The sequence below is a fragment of the Neltuma alba genome, unplaced genomic scaffold (assembly GCF_004799145.2).
Source record: "Neltuma alba isolate B1F8T4 unplaced genomic scaffold, ASM479914v2 tig00011876_pilon, whole genome shotgun sequence".
NCBI lineage: Eukaryota > Viridiplantae > Streptophyta > Magnoliopsida > Fabales > Fabaceae > Neltuma > Neltuma alba.
In genome coordinates, this window is record NW_021636478.1 from 2,551 (window position 1) to 23,463 (window position 20,913).

Here is a 20,913-nt window from a genome sequence, read left to right on the forward strand (position 1 = left end):
TGTTCTAAAGTTGTGAGGAGGCCTCTGTACATGAATTACATATTAAAAAAACAGAAAAATTGGTATTTCATAAAAACATAATATTAATATGTAATAAGAAAATAACTGAGGCTGATTCAAATAATAATTTTATGACCTGAAAAATTTAAATGATAATTAATATCATCAATGGTCCTTCAAAAAGTGAACAACTAAGCCATGACTATCAAAATAATTACTTGACCAGTATGTACTGCTGAAATAAAGAAAAGAAGGATCGTGTGGCGTACTCTCCAAGTAGTTATAACGGACTGTGAAAGAATGACGAGGTAAAGGGGATACTGGGGAAGAGAGTTGTACTGCCAAGAGAGGCTGAATCCTCCTTCTGCAATCTTCATTGAGTGATTTGAGGATTATTGAAGCTTGAGGGATGATGCTACAACCTGTATTATTATTCCCAATAATATATCACTCTCTTTTAATGTCAGTCGAACCAACAATGACCAGCGAGGGATGCTGTTAGGAATAAGTAGTGTTGTTAATAATGCATTGTCCATCTTACTATAATCCTCATCGGCCCCTTCTTGTTCATCTTCCTTTAATAATAATGTTGTCTCTGCTACTTGATTACCTTTACTACTTATTTCTCTTTCACTCTCACTAATCATTTTGTGTCATCCTCATCCTCTTCTTCATCATCTTCCACACCCCTCTCTTCTCCATCACCCCTCACCTTTACAGAAAGCCTGAAGTCATTCCAGCTTGAAAGACCAGTGTATGCACGACAAACATGATAGGTATGATGTTGCTTGAAATCATGCCCAAACTCAATTGGACTCTCTAACCATTCAACTACCCTCACAAATGGAAGTAAAGTCGCCAAACTTTGTATTCCCACTCTCATGAATTCTGCCGTCTCTCCCAGTGGCATTCTCACATGCTTAAATCCAACACCACACATCATTTTGCCACATACCAACACCTTCATTGTCACTTTATTGAATGTCAAATTGGAAACATCCAAATAATTGTACACAATCACTAACCTTGATGAACTTCTCCTTTTCACACTGCCCCCAATATTTATCTGCATTGGCCCACAATCTTTTATAAATAAATTGACATCCTTTTCCAAGACAGTTGAAGAATGGATTTGATCTAAATTCACACAACCACCAAGACTCATCCACTCAATCTTCGGGGCTTGAGACAAATCTGGGAGTGCCATGAGATTTTTTGAATTCCATAGATATATTTTCTTTAGATTTGGAAATTGCTGAAAAAAACAAAGCAGTACTGTTAAATAAATTAGATAACTCCACATGCGTACAATTTAATCAAGAATTTTTCTCATGCCCATTACAACAACAATTCGACTCCCCCAAATTGTACAATTACTACTCAACCATCAATTGAAAGATAGTAATAGAGTAAACATTTTCATTTTGAATTATTTTAGTCAATGTTTCTTAGAATCACAAGAACAAACAATTATGACATATGAGAAACTATACGTGCCTGATCTTCATCCCAAAGCTGATAGATATTACTCTTTGGCAAATTAAGTTCAATAAGATTCTCAACACAAAAACAATTAAACATTTACATTGTGAATTATTTTAGTCAATGTTTGATGCCACGTCTTAGAATCACATACACCAACAAAAACATTATGACATACATTGAAAAAACAATGCGTACATACCTGATTTCCATCCCAAAGCTGTTGGATATTACTACGAGGCATGTTAAGTTCAATGAGATTCTTAGCACAAAATTGTAATGGCACAGATGGCAGTGGATATTCTTGCCAACTAAGAAACCTTAATTCTTTTGAAAGATAATCCAACTCTTCACAAATATTCAACTTTGAAGGATTTCTCTGATCAGACTTGTAAACATTAAGGAACATTAAATAACGCATCCTTTGAAAATGACTAGCCCTCAATGTCATGCTTTCTATTTGGCTTGCATCCAATGACATGCATCGAATTGCCTCAATCCCCTGGTAATAATATTAAATCGAGGGAAACACAATTATCATTACCTAACAAAAGACCATAAATACCATAAAACAATTAAATATATCAACTTTTATCCAAATTAACACCGCTATATCCATTTTATTGAAAATTCCTTACAATTCATGTTTTTCCCGTAATATATGAATTTCTCAACAATCATAAATAAGCAGACACACTGATGCATATACCTGTATGCATGTGCAGATATTTAGAATATAATCATAAAAGCAAAAAATTATTTGTTTTTTATTTTCCCGTTGTACTTCAAATAATAGTAAGTTATGCTCACACATGCGTATGCATGTAGCACTTAATGAAAATTCTTTGTACACTAATTTTGTCTTTTAAAATAAGACATCACGAAAGTCCTAGCTAATTTTAAATTATAATTCTTTTAAACATTACTAATTGTTATTGCAATCCTGTTTATCTTCTTCATGTCTAATGATGAGCATTGAATTGCTCAGCCGCCTACTGATCAAATTGTGGGAAAAAATCAGTAATATGTAAAAGGTAATCAAATAATAAATAGAACAATTAAATATTTTTTTAAGGAATTTCTAAATGAATATGCTTTTGTGCACTTTATTCAAACAATTCATTTCATCTTGCAAAATAAATCGGACAAAACAGATACACACGCAGGATGGGGGGGACAATGATACGGGCAGACTTACATTTCATTTCATAGAAAGGTTAATCTAATTTTTGATCTCTCAAGTTTTAAACTATAGATTTTGGTTTCTCAAGTTTATTTTCATATAAAATATTGATTATTCTTTACCAAAAAAGATATTGATTCTTATAATTTAATAAAAACCTAAACCATTTTGTTCAACTCATGGTATGAAACTAAAGAGATTAAAAACAAAAGTCATGTAAATTTAAGGGACCAAAGTTATATTAACCCTTCGTATTAAAGAAAAACTAGTGTATATAAAAACCCCGGCATCTATAAAATTTCTAAAAATTTATTTTTCTGTTCAGATTTCATGATAAGTACTTTTTTGCAATATTAAATTTTTATAAGAAAACGCGTGAGGGTGAGAATATGCATGTGCAGTGTGTGAGAATACACACATTCACTTTTATACTACATCAGATATCAATTAATATGAAAAAAGGTCAACCTTTGTGGATAATTTTATAATTTATTGAAGATCTCATTATCTAAATTTTTTTAAAAAAGCGCCTTATATCATGCTAGTCATATTCTATCTCAAAACTTTAGGAAAGACCATGACCGCAGCCAATTTTAGTCAAACAAAGGACTTCTTTTATTGGGGAAAAAAAAGTTGATTTGGCAAACATTGAGATTAACTGAAAATTTTGATGAATAAACAAATAACTTTTAGAAAAATAAATGACAACGAAATGAACCATTAAGGGAACAAATAATATAATAAAATCTAAAAACATAAATTATTACCTTGTCATTGTTGGAAAAATAACGATAAATATCCTCATGCCTCCACAGCCGAATGGGATTGTCAGGATTAGATTTTAATTGTTGTTTAGAAATTTCAAGACCCATATCGATTAGTAGAGCATGCATCTCAATACCATCATCCACTGAGATGAGGGATCTCTCTTCAAGTATATTTATCTCAATATTTGCAATAGAACCATATAAGTGTCTTGCATAGTCCTGAGAAATCCTCCATCCTGCGTTCAACAAAAATGCAAGATCAAGAAATGCATTCTTCTGTATGTCATCAAGTCCATCAAAACTCAATTTTAGCACATTAAAAATGTCATTGTGAGGAGTTTGATTTAGTTTCGCCAAAGCACTTTCCCACTCTTCTTTGCCTCTGCCATGAAGAAAGCGACCCAGTACTTTTAGAGCTAATGGATTTCCTTGACAATAATCCACTACCCACTTCGATAACTCCAAATAGCATTTCAATGGCTCATTTTGGTTGAAAGCATTCAAACTAAAGAGATGAAGGGCATGATGGGGATCCAATTTCAGAACATGATATGTTGCACTTGCAGAGACAGAATCATCCTCAAGCACATGCCTATCTCTTGATGTGATAATAACTCTACTTCCTTCCCCAAACCAATCGCATGCTTTCTTTAAATCTTCAATTGCTATAGAATTGTCCACATCATCAAGTATTAGAAGAATTTTCTTACACTGAAGCCTTTTTCTCACAAAATCAGATCTTAAATCGTAAGCGTTAATATCATCATCTTTTAACAATTCTTTAAGGCATTTTTCTTGCAATTCATCCAATCCATTTCTTTCTGCTAGCTTTTGTCTGACATTTTTAATGAAGCAGAAAGCTTCAAAGTGTGCTTTCAACTTGTCAAATACGGCTCTAGCGAGAGTGGTCTTGCCTATACCACCCATACCCCATATTCCCACAATGCGAGCTTCACTTATTAGCTCTTCAACTCTCCGAATTTGATGATCGATTCCAACTAATCCTTCCACATAAATGGATGACTTGCGATTCAATTTGCTCAAAATGTCCTTGACAATCTCTTCAACAAGTTTGAATTCAGGTCTAGCATAAATGTCAATCAAAAGAAAAGGAACATTTAATAGAAAGAAAATGAAAAGAATAAAAAAAAACCAATAATTTGTTTGAATCCTAGAGATTCATTGAATAAATCCCCAAAACCAACAACAAATGGAGAATTTAAGAAGCTACCTGATAACATTGGAATCCCATCCAGATAGACTTGTAGATTGGATTATAACATTTCTCCACTTTTGCAATTTTTGTTGGTTGTCTTTAAATCTTTGCTTCAGTATATCAAATCCTTTTCCAAAATTCCCATTTTGTTTGCGTATGCTTGAAGGATCTACGTTATAGAAAACAGGTATCACAACCCTTCCAAATTTACGCTTGCATTTAATATGTGAACAAGCTCATCCAGACACCAAGTTGAAGAAGCATAATTCTCAGAGAAAACAATCACAGATATTTATGATTCCTCTATTGTTTTAGAAGAACTGGTGAGATCAATTCTCCTTTGCAGAGTTTGTGATCCATAAAAGTGTGAATGCTGCATTTTGAAGTCCTTTGTAAAGATAACTTCCAAAATTGTGGCGAGTGTCTTCTCCTCTAAAGCTAAGAAACACATCATACTTGGTAGCTGGAGGAGAATCCGTATGAGTCAAAACAACATCATCTTCAGAACTACAGAAAGAAACAAACAGTGAACAGATATTGCGTTATATGTAGGAGCAAATCAAACAAGAAAATAGTGTGAGGTTATTTAGAAGAAGCTAGCTACCTAGCATCAATAGCAGCAGGTTGGTTACCATTACGCCAATGAGAGATGAGTTTGATAGCTTTGGAAATTAATACTCCCAATACGATCAATAAAACTTTTTGGAACACTGGAGCAATGGTTGTGATAGCCGTTTCTAGCTTCATCCTTCAGTAAGCAACGTAGCTAGGGACGAGATTATCAACCCTAGAGGAAAGAAGAAATTAAAATTTTTTGCAAAACATGTGTCCTGTGAGAAGAAAACCTTGAAAATTTTCGGGAAATGCTTGCAAAACAGTACATTTTAATGGGATGAAGCAAGTGGAAGAGAAAAAGAAAAGAATTAATGGATAGTATAACCTGGCGGATGTCAGCTTAATTTGCTCACAAGGTCTAAAACATATCAGTTTTGAGCTTAATTTGCAGACATCTCCTCTTCAATCAAATTCTTCAAACAAATTTAATGAATAATTAATAATTCAGTATTATGAAGTTTTCTAGTATTAACACAGATACTAGGGAAAATAGTGCTAAAAGCAAGTGGATTATGAAAAAAAGAGAATAAGCCCTGTTGGTTTAGATCGATGCCTTATTTACGCATAACAACGAAATGGGGAGTGACTAAGGGTCCATTTGTATTAGTGATTGAAAAAGTAGCTTATTATCAATTTGGCTTATAGAAAAAGTAAAGTTGGGTAAATGCTAAACTAGATAAGCTGAATTATGTTAGATTGGAGTTCAAAAAAATTAGTTTGCAAAAATGAGATTGGTAAAAAGTTATTTGGATTATGATTGAGTGAAAGTAAGTTTGTTTATAAAATTACCAAAAAGGTATGAGTTTTAATAAGTAATGAAAGTGATTAAAAAATGATTTTACATAATATAATGAATTAAAATTAATTTGGTATTGGACCTAGATATCCATTTGGTGTTGGATATTTCGCATCAACCAAGTAATTTTTTTAAAATAGATTTTTTTTTACCAAGAGAAATTTTATATGTGAGATACCTCATAAAAAGGCAATTTTTTAAAAATACACTTTTGTTAAATAAAATTTACAAACCAACTTATAAGAATTGTACGTATTATAGAATACGAATATCATACATTTTTCATAATTTAAAGTATATTAATTTTCAACAAATAAAATATAAAAAAGGGGAAATCACAAATAAAGACCCTCGAATTAGCAAAATCACTCTATGGTCACTTGAATATGCCAAATTACCATGAGGGACCCGGTCTCAAATTGTAATTATGAAATCATGGTCAAATTACCAAAATACCCCTCTTTAATTTTTTTTTTTTAAAAGAAAGCCACTGCTTCACCGGAATCCGGCCACCGGCGCCAGAGCTCCGGCTGCTGCTTCCGGCCGCCGGAGCTCCAGCGCCGGCTGCTGCTTCCGGCCGCCGGAGCTCCAGCGCCGGCTGCTGCTTCCGGCCGCCGGAGCTCCAGCGCCGGCTGCTGCTTCCGGCCGCCGGAGCTCCAGCGCCGGCTGCTGCTTCCGGCCGCCGGAGCTCCAGCGCCGGCGGCCGCTTCCAGCGGCCTTCCTTTGTTTTTTTTTTTGCAACTTTTTTTTTTAAATAGTGGGGGAAGTGAGGTTGGGGGGATTTGATCCCCAACCTAATGCTTCCCAAAATAAGGAATGACCATTGAGCCAACAAATTTTTGTTAACATTATGATGCAAAAAAAAATATAAGTTAACTCATTTACTCTTGTTCCAGGTGATAACAACAATACATTTGGAAATAACAAGTTCTGATTGTAAAATAACACGTCTGGAATAAAAATTTAACAATATGTTTTTTTTATAACAATAAATTTGTTGCAGGTAATAACAACAATACATTTAAAAATAACAAGTTCTGATTTTAAAATAACAAGTTTGGGATTAAAATTTAACAACACGTTTTTTTTTTATAACAATACACTTTGTTTCAAGTGATAACAACAATACATTTAAAAATAACAAGTTCTGATTCCGTCGCTAATATTTAAAAAAAATTAAAATGCCACTCACCTTGGCCGCCACATGTCACCACCTCATCTCCACGTGTCAGTGCCACCTCACCTCCTCCTCCACGTGTCAGTGCCACCTCACCTTCGCCTCCACGTGTCGTTGCCATCTCATCTCCACATGTCGCTGCCACCTCAGCTCCACCGCCACGTGTCCCTGCCACCTCACCTCTGCCGCCACGTGTTGCTATCTCACATGCCATCTTGTATTGCCACATGTCGTCACCATATAATTCCTCTTTAAAGTGACTTCTCCACGGCTCGAACCAAAGACCTTGCTTGTGCACGCACGCGACTTCACCAGTTGAGCTGCAATGAACTTACTGACTTATTATACAAAATTAAATATATATATATATATATAATATTGTCTTACACAAATAATTATTTATACACATATATATTATTAGAAACTAAAAATAAACTATATAATTTTAATTATAACTATTTTGTAACAAAATAATTTTAGATATTTGTTTTACTATTTATTTTATATGCTTTATTTTTTAAAAAAAATTATTTTAAATATAATATTAATTTCCAATGACACTAATTTTGAATTTTAAATAATAAATAATTTTTTCATAAATATATTTTTTAAATTTAATTCTTTTATTTAATATTTATAAGATATAGAATTTAATTATATATTTATTATATTATATTATATATTATATTTTAGCCACGGAATTAGCCACGGAAATTAGCGACGGAATAATTTTCCGTCGCTAATTCCGTGGCTAAATTAGCCACGGAAAAGTATTCCGTCGCAAATCGTAATTATAAAACTTTAGCCACGGAATTAGCCACGGAATTTTCTGACGGAATAATTCCGTGGCTAATTCCGTGGCTAATTTTAATTATAAAAATTTAACCACGGAATTAGCCACGGAATTTTCTGACGGAAAAAATTCCGTGGCTAATTCCGTGGCTAATTAGCGACGGATTGTATTCCGTCGCTAATTCCGTGGCTAAGTTTAGCGACGGAATTTTCGTGGGTAATCCGTCAGAAATTAGCGACGGAAATTATTCCGTCACTAATTCCGTCGGTAATTAGGTGTTTTTTTGTAGTGTGGGTAAAAGCTAAACTAGATAAGCTGAATTATGTTTAGATTGGAGTTCAGAAAAATTAATTTGCAAAAATGAGATTGGTAAAAAGTTATTTAGATTATGATTGAGTGAAAGTAAGTTTGTTTATAAAATTACCAAAATAGGTATGAATTTTAATAAGTAATGAAAGTGATTAAAAAATGATTTTACATAATATAATGAATTAAAATTAATTTGGTATTGGACCTAGACATCCATTTGGTGTTGGATATTTCGCATCAACCAAGTAATGTTTTTTAAAATAGTTTTTTTTTACCAAGAGAAATTTTTATATGTGAGATACCTCAAAAAGGCAATTTTTTAAAAATACACTTTTGTTAAATAAAATTTACAAACCAACTTATAAGAATTGTACGTATTATAGAATACGAATATCATACATTTTTCATAATTTAAAGTATATTAATTTTCAACAAATAAAATATAAAAAATGAAAAAATTTTATTCATATCGAAGAAGAGTAAATTCTTACTACTATTTTTCATAACTTGAACTCTTTGGATTATTATATTTAAACAATTTATATTTCAATTTACTGCTTAATTCTAAATTTTTAATTAATTCAAAAAATCAAATTAAAAAAAAAAGAAGAAAAAGAACAACAGTTACCCCAATGGTACTCAAATAACAATTAGTTGATAGAGGGGAATGAACGAAGAGGACAGGTCAGAATTGGATGGTGGGCCTAATTCTGAAGAACAGTCAACCACTCATGAGACCGCATGCCTTCCGATGGAGCCCACTTACATATTCAATTCCAACGGTAAGCCCGATTTGACTCCCATAAGCTACAAATATAAGCTTATGTAAAAGTCCGTTTCAATCCAGCTTTTTGGATCCAAGTCAGATGACTTATAAGCTTTGCCAAACACCCTCCAACTTTTCAAACGAGTTTATCAAAAAATTTAGTAGTTTTTAGAGCCTCAATCGCTGATCCAAACAAGCACTAAGATGAAAAAAGAACAAGCGCTTTGCTTTTATAATACTTAATTATAAAAACTAGCTGACAAATCTGAGAAATTGAGAAGATTACTTAGTAAAACAAATTAATTAGAAGATAAATGATAAATATAAATAATTTAGTAATTTTTTTAATCTTAATCTTATATTAAGAAGTAGAAGTAGTATGAGAAATAAATCAACCGTTTCCTTCATTAAAAAAAAGAGAATAAAATAAACTAAGACTTTGGTCAATAGATCAAGTCCACCCATATCTTAGAAGTTTTTGGGATTTTGTTTCTCAGAAGTATTAAAAAAATTCCAAAATGTTGAAGTTTTATTAGATCTATGACCGTAAGGTAGCTATGGAGGACATTGAATATAATCAACAGCTGGCACAAGGAGAAGAAAACAGCAAATCTAATGCAGAATTTTCTATGAAAATTCCAGGAAAAAAGCTTGCAAAACAGTAGATGGAGTGATGGATCCATGGGATAAAGGAAGTAAAAGAGAAGAAACGAACCTGGATGGATGTGGAGGGAAACGTAAGAAAGAGCTCTCACAAACCAAGGCCTCAAAAATGGCAGCTTCAGAACTTGCAGACTTGTTTTCTCTTGAAATTAAGCAAGCTCTTCAGATTCAGCGATCACCAAATGTCTCGCTAACGTGTATTTGTCTCTGGGTTTCAGAGATTGTCATTCCAACTCCTGGGAAACTCGTGTGTCGGTGGTGTTGCCGCGTTGCATCACTGTTTCGTGTAACACCTCACCTCACGTAATTATATCTATATACGTGATAAAATATATTTAAAAATCCATCCATATTTCTAATACACTATACAGGTCATTATTTCAAAATATTTTTCAAACACAACAAAATAAACCATTAAAGTCATAGCCATGGTAATTAAAAATATAACATAGTAGGTGCTCGAAGAGTACATAAGCCTTCACGGCTTACTCTATCGGTGTCTTCCCTTAATTTCTACTAGGTCCTTCACCTGAAAAATGTTAATATAAGGGATGAGATCAAACGTCTCAATAACTACTGAAATTCTAACTTATACAAGCAAACTGTATATGATAAACAAATCTGTTTATATGTGTGTGTATATTTATGTATGAAAATCACAGATTTATACATTCAACTCAATTTCATTTTTGATTCAACAATATACCAACATCATTTTTCTAATATATTAAAAAATAATGCAATATGCAGCCTCCCTTATATCACAGTCCACCTTTACACCGCTGACTAGAGCCATAAGCTAACACATAGTCCTCTAGGAACTAATCCATTTTACTGAATTATTCTAAGCTCACTGATACTGGAGATATGTCCGGCTAAAGATAAAGAGATCAAGTTTAGACTATGGCTTCTCTCCTTTGCGAATAAAATAAGGAGATGTCACATGTCTCACAACTCTAATGAATTCCCGGCCAAAGGAAAACATGGAAGAAGAGGCTCTGACAAGTGCCATCCACTATGTACTGAGTGATGGTATACCACGTGGTAATTTATATCCATACAACTCCCTTTTTATTCTTAGCCCAACAATGCATATGTCAGATACAGATAATGTTACATCATAAATATGTTCTTAAGTATATTATTAAAAATAAGATAGCAATAATATTTCTGTACTATTTAACAGCAACTCATGATAATTCTATAGATATCAATATATTTAAATATTGATCATAATTAATAGCAATAAATCCTAACAAAATCAAGCAACATATATAATACAATCATACATCATTCACACGTACATAAAAGAATTTTCAAAGTTACCTAGTACTCTTTAACTTGCAAATATTTACATAATGATTATTTCAAAATTCTCAAGAGTTTAAAAAATTACATAAATATTTATTAATATAAAACTCAAAACTATTCTTAAAATTACTCTAAAATTCTAAGACTACCTTCTAAATTAAAATTACAAAAATATTTTAACTCTCCTAAATTTTGCTATTTATAATAGATACAATATTATTTTGAAAATAAAATTTTTATATAAAAATATTTAAATTTAACAACTTAAATAAATATATACTTATTACTCAAAATCTAAATATTTCATACTAAAATCTTAATTATTTATTATATTCTCATTTAAAAAATTTTCTCAGCTAAACAACTCTTTTGAAGTATAAATAATTTTTTTCTTTTTATAAAATTCTCAATTTACAATTCTTTAAACTTTCAGAAATTATTTCAAAAATAAATCCTTAACTTATTTAATATTCAAACTGATTAAAATCTCAATAATATACTACATAGCCCAAATAAATTATTTAACTTAAATTTAATCGGTAAAACAATTCTATATGTCACTAAATAACAAATTTTTCAACTAAAATTTTAATTTAAGATTCTCAAAACAATCATTAAACAATATAAACCGATTAAAATTCTTTAATAATGTATCTTTAAATAAATTTTTACAATTATATATTATTAAAACTTACTATTTACTTCATACTCAAACCATAAAATTTTCTCTAAATATTATAATGAAACTAATAATATAAAGCTATAAATATATAGAAAATATTTATAAAAAATTTGATAAAAAAAATAATTTTATGTACCTAAATCATTTTCAAAACTTTTTCTAACCTTCAAGTCACGTACTGCAGCTCTTCTCACTTTCTCCTTCTCTTCTTCCGCTCTCTCTCTCTCTTCCGTCTCTCATTCTCTTCCGTCTCCCCACTCTTTTATTCTGCCACTCCCAACTCCCAACTACTTCTCCTTCCATTTTCTTCGTTCCTCATTTAATGCTTTCCCCAAAATTCCTCCTCAAGGCAAATGATTCAGCTTTCTAGCGAAAGCTGTTTCTTTAACTTTTTTTTATTTAATAATAATAAAATATTATTTAATTTAATTTAATATTTTTTTTACAATTCCTTTTAAGTATATATATATTTGTATGTTACACCACATCGTACGACTTGAACGGCTTTACAAATAGTTTCTGCCTACATGTTCCTTTCAATTTTCCTTTTTTTTAATACAATTTTTGTTCTTTAAATTTATTTTTATTTTTACTTTGATCTTTTAACTTTAAAATAAAGTCCTCAAGTTTTTCTTATTTCAAATATTAGTTCTTATAATTTAATAAAAAATCAGATCATTTTATCACTTAAAAAACTAAAACTCAAGATTTAAAATTTGAAAAACTAAAATTAAAATTCATATAAACGATTAAAAATTATCTTAACCTTTTTTCATTTTGATAAATTTACTAGAATCCAGATATAGTTACGTGTTCGAGTTGTGTCTCTCATCATCATTTTGTTTAACTATTTCATGTCCATGCATGGCCAACAAACTTGGCACCCAATCAAGATATCAAAAGATAAGATCAGCCCCGAAAACAAGGAAAATGATTTTACATATATCCATGTTTTTTTCAATTTTTAAATTGTGATTTATATATTTTTCTTCCCTTATTAAATTCATGATTTTTTTAAAAAAATTAAAAGGGGCAGACTTTACCTGGGGCATGGCCTGTTTTTTATTGGTCAAACGGGCTTGTCTTTAATAGGCCATTGATTACGAGGAATGACAATGATGAGTTTATATATATATATATAACGTAATATTGAGAAGGCAATTCATATATATATTTGTGTGTGTGTTTTATTTCACTGAAGATTAAAAATAAAAAAATTGGATAAATTTTTATTAAAAATTTAATTGATAAATGGGATGTAAGAATAATTTTATGTAACTTAACTTCTAATATATGTTTTTGGATTAAAGGAATAAATTGGCTATTTTAACTTTTGAGGCATCACTTCTTGGTATGCCTTACCTCTTGCCACCTCCATCATTTCTGCTTTTGGGCTCAACAAGCCTAGTCAAGTCGTCACGCGTGAGTTACGTGAATTGCTGGGTTGGGTCATTGTATATTTCAAACTCAATAAGAGAATAAATATATAGTGCTTCCTTTTAACATAATAACTAATTAACTAATTTGAATAAATTAGAAAAAACTAGTTAAGTTAGTTATTTATAATAAATAGGTATTATCTTTCATAAAATACCATTACTAATCATATATATTAGTTAGAAATACCATTTAATAAAACATTTAACATGTACAATTATTATAAGGACTACCTTAAAAAATAAATAAATATGATAGACAAAATAAATTAAAATCTTATATTTAAAATCAAATTAAAATTTAAATTAGTTCTTATATTAGAAAGTAGTATAATCAACCCAATTTAAGTATAGAAAAGGGTGGGCTTTTCCGGTGGTAAATAGAAAGATGAAAAATATTTAAGCATAAAAAGAATTGAGGAAATAAAAAAGCAAGTGGCGCGAACACATAAGCATGGAAAAGCTTTTTGATTCAGGTGAAAAAAAAAAAAAGCTTTTTGATGAAAATGGATTTTACTTTTTGAAACTCCGCAGTCCGCACCTCCTTCCCATTTCCTGTATCACGTGTGCCATTGAAGTCAAAAAGTCAAGTCGTCCTTTGCTGTGCATTGCCGTGCTGCTTTAGCCTTTATCCACTGCCTCTTCTTTTTTGGCAAAATTACACTTTGGCGGCCCCACTTATCTCCGTATCATAATTTTGGGTAAAACTGCACTCTAAATATCCCTGTATCATAAAAAACATTTGCTTGTTTAGATTTTTCTTTCTTTCTTTGGTGTTTTTTTTTGGATGTAATACACACCCAAGTCGATTTTAGGCCATTACTAAGGTCGTGGCCCATAATAATAATATAGTCTATAATGTTTGAATGCTTTAATTGCTTCCTTAAAATTAGAGAACAACTTAAAAGTATGTTTGGATTTTTTTTAAAAGTATTTTATACTATATAAGATAAATATGTGAGAAAAATTTATTTAATAAAACATAAAATAATTTTTTTAATTGATTCTCAGACTTTCTAAACACCCCTTAAAGATATGTTCTTATTTGAATTTCATTTGTAATTATTTTCGTCATAACAATAGAATCTGTTCTAACAGTATAAAAATTGATATATAATCAAACACATAGCATTCCCACTGTTGTAATGTACTCCCTCACATGTCATTTCCTTATTATAGCTTGTTTTTAACGTTTTCATACATCTTAAAAAGGTTTATTATATAATTAAATTTATTATAATATGGATAAGGTGGGAGTATAGTCTTACCGTTGGCACTTGTATGTACGTTTTAATAATTTAGTTTAACTTATTATGTGCATAGAACCCCACTTATAAAGTGTATTGTCTTGTTTAAGCATTGAGTTCACATGAAATTGGACAGACAGAGAGACCTAAAGGCAAATTACAAGCTTTTAATCACTGAGGATTTTGTTGTGTGATGGGTAGGCTATTTTATTCTTAACATGTCCCCTCACAGGACATATAAGCCACCAAGTTGCTACGTACATGAGGGATCCTAGTACGTAGAATGATCAAGCTGCATGCCAATAATCGTCTCGTTTTTTACTGAACAAGTATTCTTTATATATTATGTTCATATTTTTGCTTCTGATGTTGTTGGAATATTAGACTAGTCAGAACATCCTCCTTTGTTTAATTTGTAATGTATTTTGGACTGATATGATGTTTATTTTGTGCAATATGCTATTGAAGGTATAATGTTCGTGAAAATATTGTCAATTTTCTGGCTCCTGAGTCCACGGATCTTCCACCTATGGTCCCTAAACTTTTTGGAGATTTGTTCGGATTAAAGTCACAAAGATAACCATACGCTTGGAAAACAGATAATGACATCAGGTTCTGTGCAGAAACTTATCTTAATGCATTTGTAATCATTTAACCAACGCTATATTGTTTATTGAGGATTTTTTTTCTCTCCTTAGAAGTCAACAATTTAGTGTAGTGATGAGGATAGGTAGTTTATAGGAGGATTTGTTAGTTTTTCCCTCTAATTCCAGGAGGATTTGTATTTATCATCTCGTGGACAGCATATATTTCCATAAGCAATCTATATCCAGTTGAGGCACAGTTATCCATTGCCTGCATGCTGAATAGCAATTCTATGATGTGAGATGATCTAGTAACTTAGATAAATGTCATTTAATATGCATAAATAAACAGCTAGTGATTATTTTTTCCTTGTTTTTAACTTGAGTATATATTTGCTCCTTTAAGTTTATTTCCTTTTGAGCTGAATCCTTTAAGTTTATTTCAAATTTAATTTTATTCCCTTAAGTTTATAGAGTGTATTTTTAATGCTTTAATCTTACATATAAAAGAGAAAAAGAAAAATTAATATTTCATAGAACAAAATGTTAGTATAGGATAAAAAAATGAGACTGATCTAAATAATAACAAGTAAAGTGATCACCACCACCGCTCTTCATGTTCAACAATAAAGTCAAAATCAGAATCAATTTCTGACCTGAAATTAGTAAATTGACATTTGAACCAAAGAACAGAGGATATCGATAGGTGGTGGAATGTGGTGTCATCTCCGAGTAGTTATACAAGACATGGAAAGAATGATCATCGCGTAAAGCGGATATTGGTAGAGTGTGGAAAGAGAGCTTTACATCTAAGTGAGGCTGAATCCTTCTGCAATGATAATCATTAGAGAGTGATGAAAGTGATTTTAGGATTGAAACTTGAGGAATGCTGCAACCTGCATTCCCAATAATATCAGTCTCGTTCAATGTCAGATGCGTCGAAAATGACCATACTTTTGGGAAGTCTTGTTATTAACATTGCACTCTTTTCTTCCGTTAACTCATCCTCCTCTTCTTCTTCATGATCTTCCATTGATAATGCAGTATTCTTACTGTCCCTTTCTTCTTCTCTCACTAACTCATCTTCTTCAACTTCAAGTTCCGTTAATGGCGTCCACTCCTCATTATTAATAATCATTTCTCTTCTTAATGGCCTCACCAGACCCCTTTCTTCTCTATCTCCCCTCAACCTCATCCTAAGGGCAAAGCAAGGGCCCCAGTAGGAAGTATAATCAGGAACATGGCTAAAATGCCTCTGGAAATCATTCCCAAACTCAACTGGACTCTCTGACCATTCAAGTTTCCTCACAAATGGAAGTAAAGACGCCAAACTTTGCGTTCCCATTCTTAATTCTGCTCTCTCTACCAATGGAATTACCACATCCTTAAATCTAACCCCAGATATGATCTTGCCACATACGAACACCTTCGTTGTCACTTTATTGAATGAAAAATCATAAAGATTCAAGTAATTGTGCACAGTCACTAGCCCTGAACTTGTCCCCTTAATACTGCTACTGCCCCCAATGTTTATCTGCACTCGCCTATTATCTTCTATGCTTAATATGACATCCTTTCCCGGGGCACTTGATGAATGAATTTGAGCCAAATTTACACAACCATAAAGAAAGATAAGTTCAATCTAAGGGGCATAAGACAAATCCGGGAGCGGAGTGAGATTCTTTGAATTTGACAGATCGATTTGCTTTAGACTTGGAAAATGCTGCAAAAACTATTCATGTTAATGAAGAATTTCTCTCATGAAAACTAGAAGATGAATTGTATTCCGGCAAATAGTATAAGTATTATTTAACCATCAATTTTAAGGTGGTAAAGCAAACATTTGAATTGCGAATTACTGGGCCAATATTTGATGCCAGATCATAGAATCACCCCAATTAAAAAATTATGATATATGAAAAATCGAATGATACGTACCTGATTCCATTCCAAAGCTGTCTAATATTACCATTACGCATTTTAAGTGTCATCAGATTCTCGGCACAAAAAGGTAATGGCACATATGGTAGTGGATATTCTCCCAACTAAGAAATCTTAGTTCTTTTGAAAGATAATCCAATCTCCATAAACATTCAACTTTGAAGGCTTTTTCCAATCTGACTTGTAAACTTTAAGGAACATTAAACCGTGCATCTTTTGAATATTACTAGCCCTCAATGTAATCATTTCTATCTTGTTTGCGTCCAAAGACATGCACTGAATTACTTCAGCCCCCTAGTAATATCATATCAAAGTAAACACAATTATCATTACCTAAACAATGACTATCAAACTGCAGAACAGCTAAGAAATAGTTAATCGAATCGTATAAGGGAGACAATAAGGCTCAAATATTTAATAACTATTAGGGCAATTATTCATTTATCATAAACATGCAGTGTATAAGTATACACACAATAACTTTTTTACTACATCAATTATCAATTAACATAAAAAAATGTCAACCTCTATGGATAATTTTATAAAGGGGGAATTGTAATTAGATCCAAAAAACAGATTTAATTATCCTAAAATTTATTGACAACTGAGGAGCATGTATGACAAGTTTCAATGTAGGAAATGACAACTGGTTTATGCTAATCATTTATTATTGAGACCTTTTGATAATTAGATTCTTTTTTTTTTTGGAATATTAAGAGAATAAAGAATGTAATAAAAATTAAAAAAATAAAGTATTACCTTGTCATTGTCAAGAAAATGATAAATATCCTCATGCCTCCCTAGTCGAATGGGCCTTTTAGAATTAGATGTTAATTGTTGCCTAGAAATTTCAAGCCACATGTCCACTAGAAGAGCATGCGTATCAATATAACCATTTTCATGCACTGAAACGAGGGATCTCTCTTTAAGTACACTTATCTCAATATACGCAAAAGAACTATATATGTGTCTTGTACAATCTAGAGAAATCAACCATGCTTCGTTCATAAAAATTGCAAGATCAAGAAATAAACTTTTTTCGTGTCATCAATTCCATCAAATCTCAATCTCAACACATTAAAAATGTCACCATGAAGAGTTTGATTTAGTTTTGCCACCACACTTTCCCATACTTCTTTTCCTCTCCCTTCAAGAAAGCAACCCAACACAATTAGGGCTAATGGATTTCCTTGATAATAATCTACTACCCACTTTGATAACTCCAAATAGCTTTTTATTGGCTCTTTTTGCTTGAAAGCTTTTAAACTAAAGAGATGAAGGGCATGGCGGGGATCCCATGTTAGAACACGATATGTTGTGGATGCAGAAGTATTGTTAAGCATTTGAATGTCTCTTGATGTGATAATAAGTCTACTTCCTTCCCCAAACCATGCACTTGCTTTGATTAAATCTTCAGCTGTTATAAAATTGTCCACATCATCAAGTACGAGAAGAATTTTTTTATGGTGGAGCCTCCTTCTTACAAAAGTGTAAGTGTAAGTAATGCCCTCATCTTTTAATAATTCTTTGAGGCATGTTTCCAGTAACTCATCCGATCCATTCCTTGTTAGTTTTTGTCTCACATCTTTAACAAAACAGAAAGCTCCAAATTCAGCTTTCAGCCTGTCAAATACAGCTCTAGTAAGAGTGGTCTTGTCCATACTGCCCATACCCCATATTCCTAGAATGCGAACTTCACTTAGTAACTCTTCAATTTTCTAAGTCTGATGATCAACCCCAACTAATCCTTCCACATGTAAGGATAACTTGTTATTCAGTTTGCTCAAAATATCTTTGACAATCTTTTTGATAAGTTCATATTCGGGCCTGGCACAAATATAAATTAACAGAATGATTATGTTTAATCCAAAGAAAGAAAACAATGAGTGAAAAATGAAAAGAATTAGCTACCTGATATTCTTTGAATCCCACCCAGATAGACTTGTTGATTTGATTAAAGCATTTCTCCACTCCTGCACTCTTTCTCGGTTGTGCTTTGATCTCTGCTTAAGCTTAGCAAATCCATCTCCAAAACTCCCATTTTGTTTCCAAACATTTGATGGATCTACGTTGTAGAAAATAGGGATGACAATCCTTTGGTATTTATCCCTACATTTCATAATGTGAACGAGCTCGTCCATACACCAAGTTGAAGAAGCATAATCTTTGGAGAAAATAATTAAAGATATCTCTGATTCTTCTATTGTTTTCAAGAGAATTGGTGAGACATGATCTCCTTTTTGGAGCTTGTGATCCATAAAAGTTTGAATGTTTGCTTTGCAAAGTGCTTCATAGAGATAACTTGAGAAAGTCTCACGGGTGTCCTCTAAAGCTAAGAAAGACGTCATACTTGGTTGTAGGAGGAGCAAAAATGATATGAGAAGTAGAAGAAACGGTCGAAATCGAATCAACAACATCTTTACAACTACAGATAGAAAGAATTCATGAATAATAAATATTAATTGGGCAATCAACAAGCCATATAAAGTGAACATTTTTATTTTTAACCCAAAAAAAATGTGAACATTTATAGAAGATGTTACCTATCATCAAGTGAAGAGATTAGTCTGATGGCTTTAGAAATTGCTACAGCCAGCAAAATCAATACAGCTTCTATGAGCATTAAAGCAACGGTTGCATCCATGTGAGTGATTCTAGTTTCTTGCTTCAACCTTAAACTAATGCTTCTTTTTGGGCTTTACCTTCTCCGGGGCTGGTAAGGTTTAGCTCTTGATGATTAACGTGATAAAAAGAGCAGGAAAAATATTTAGCAAGGGGGACCAAGTTACTGAACTCAAACGATCAACAGCATTTTGATGGATGATTGATGTGCTAAAATGAAGAACGTGTCTTCTTTATGGAACGAACAGTGCGAAAGACTTCATTACGTGGTCAACTATCTCGTCGCCAAGTTTACTTATTTATTTGACGTTTTTTATCACCAACTTTATTTTTAAAAAAAGTACATGTGTTGAAGGTGTAGTAGGCCATGTGTTAACGGTTGTTATGCTTTAATTTCTTTTCTTTTTTTTTTTTTATCAAAAGAAGTTGGGCTAAATAAATTGATGTGTGTGTGTGTATGATTTTCTTTTTTTGTTTTTTTAAAAAATATCTAGTTGAATTATAGGGACTTTCTTCTTTGCCACCTGAATTATAGCGACTTACCTGTAGATAGGAGCTGCGCTTTTGCTATTGTGGCACCATAGCCTAAAATTGTTTTACAATTTTCTATAAAAATACCCTAAAATTGTGCTTTAATTTTATCAGATTTCATATGCTGCATGCCCATACATAGTGTTGTAAATATGGTTATCAGATCTCACGCCTTTATGTTTCAATATCTGCAATTACAGTAAAAGTATAAAAAACTGGAAGAATTTTATGCATAATAACGAAATGGGCTTTTTTGATAAAATAAATAAATATGTCGTTTACTTCATTAAAAAAGAAATCTGAATAGAATAAACGAAGAGCTTAGTCAATAGATAAAGTGCAACCATATGTTTGAAGGTTTTAGGACTTCGTTCTTCAGAAGTTAAAGTAAGGTAGCTAAGGAGGAGATTGAATCAACAGCATTAGGAGAGGGGGGGGGCGGAGATCAAATGGCTTGCAGGCAAAACAGTAGAAGAATGATGGATCAATGGGAAAAAGAGAAAGAAATAACCTGGATGTGGATTGTGGAGGGAAGCGAAAGAAATAGCTCTCACAAACTTGAGTCTCAAAAATGGCAACATCGATCATCAGCTCCAGAATTTGCAGAGAATTGGTTTCTCTTCAAACAAGTTGTTCAGGTTCTTCAAAGATCAACAAATGCCTCCCTCACATATTTGTAGTCAACAAGTCAAGTGAAGTCGTGCTGTGTGGATTGCCGGCGTGTTGCTTCATTGTATATAATTTATACCGCACCACCTCTTTGCTTCATTGTATCATCATTTGACCATTTTC

At 32.1% G+C, this 20,913-nt stretch overlaps 1 protein-coding gene across 1 annotated transcript; it reads right to left on the reverse strand.

The window, feature by feature from the left end:
* Nucleotides 1-643: 643 nt before the first annotated feature.
* LOC114718895 (TMV resistance protein N-like) lies at nt 644-5,395 on the reverse strand. Its single transcript, XM_028904337.1, has 6 exons — nt 5,253-5,395; nt 5,052-5,155; nt 4,664-4,817; nt 3,433-4,516; nt 1,685-1,984; nt 644-1,255 (listed from the first exon to the last, which is right to left on the reverse strand). Exons 1-6 carry the CDS (start codon nt 5,393-5,395, stop codon nt 644-646), a joined length of 2,397 nt encoding a protein of 798 aa, XP_028760170.1.
* Nucleotides 5,396-20,913: the final 15,518 nt, after the last annotated feature.

Excerpts from the sequence above, each read along its gene's own strand:
- LOC114718895 (XM_028904337.1), bottom strand. The coding sequence starts at position 5,395 with ATGAAGCTAGAAACGGCTATCACAACCATTGCTCCAGTGTTCCAAAAA. Across the intron at positions 5,156-5,252 it reads CCTGCTGCTATTGATGCTAG|TTCTGAAGATGATGTTGTTT; the intron begins GTAGCTAGCTTC and ends TTCTTTCTGTAG. Across the intron at positions 1,256-1,684 it reads AGCTTTGGGATGGAAATCAG|CAATTTCCAAATCTAAAGAA; the intron begins GTATGTACGCAT and ends TGTTTTTTTCAG.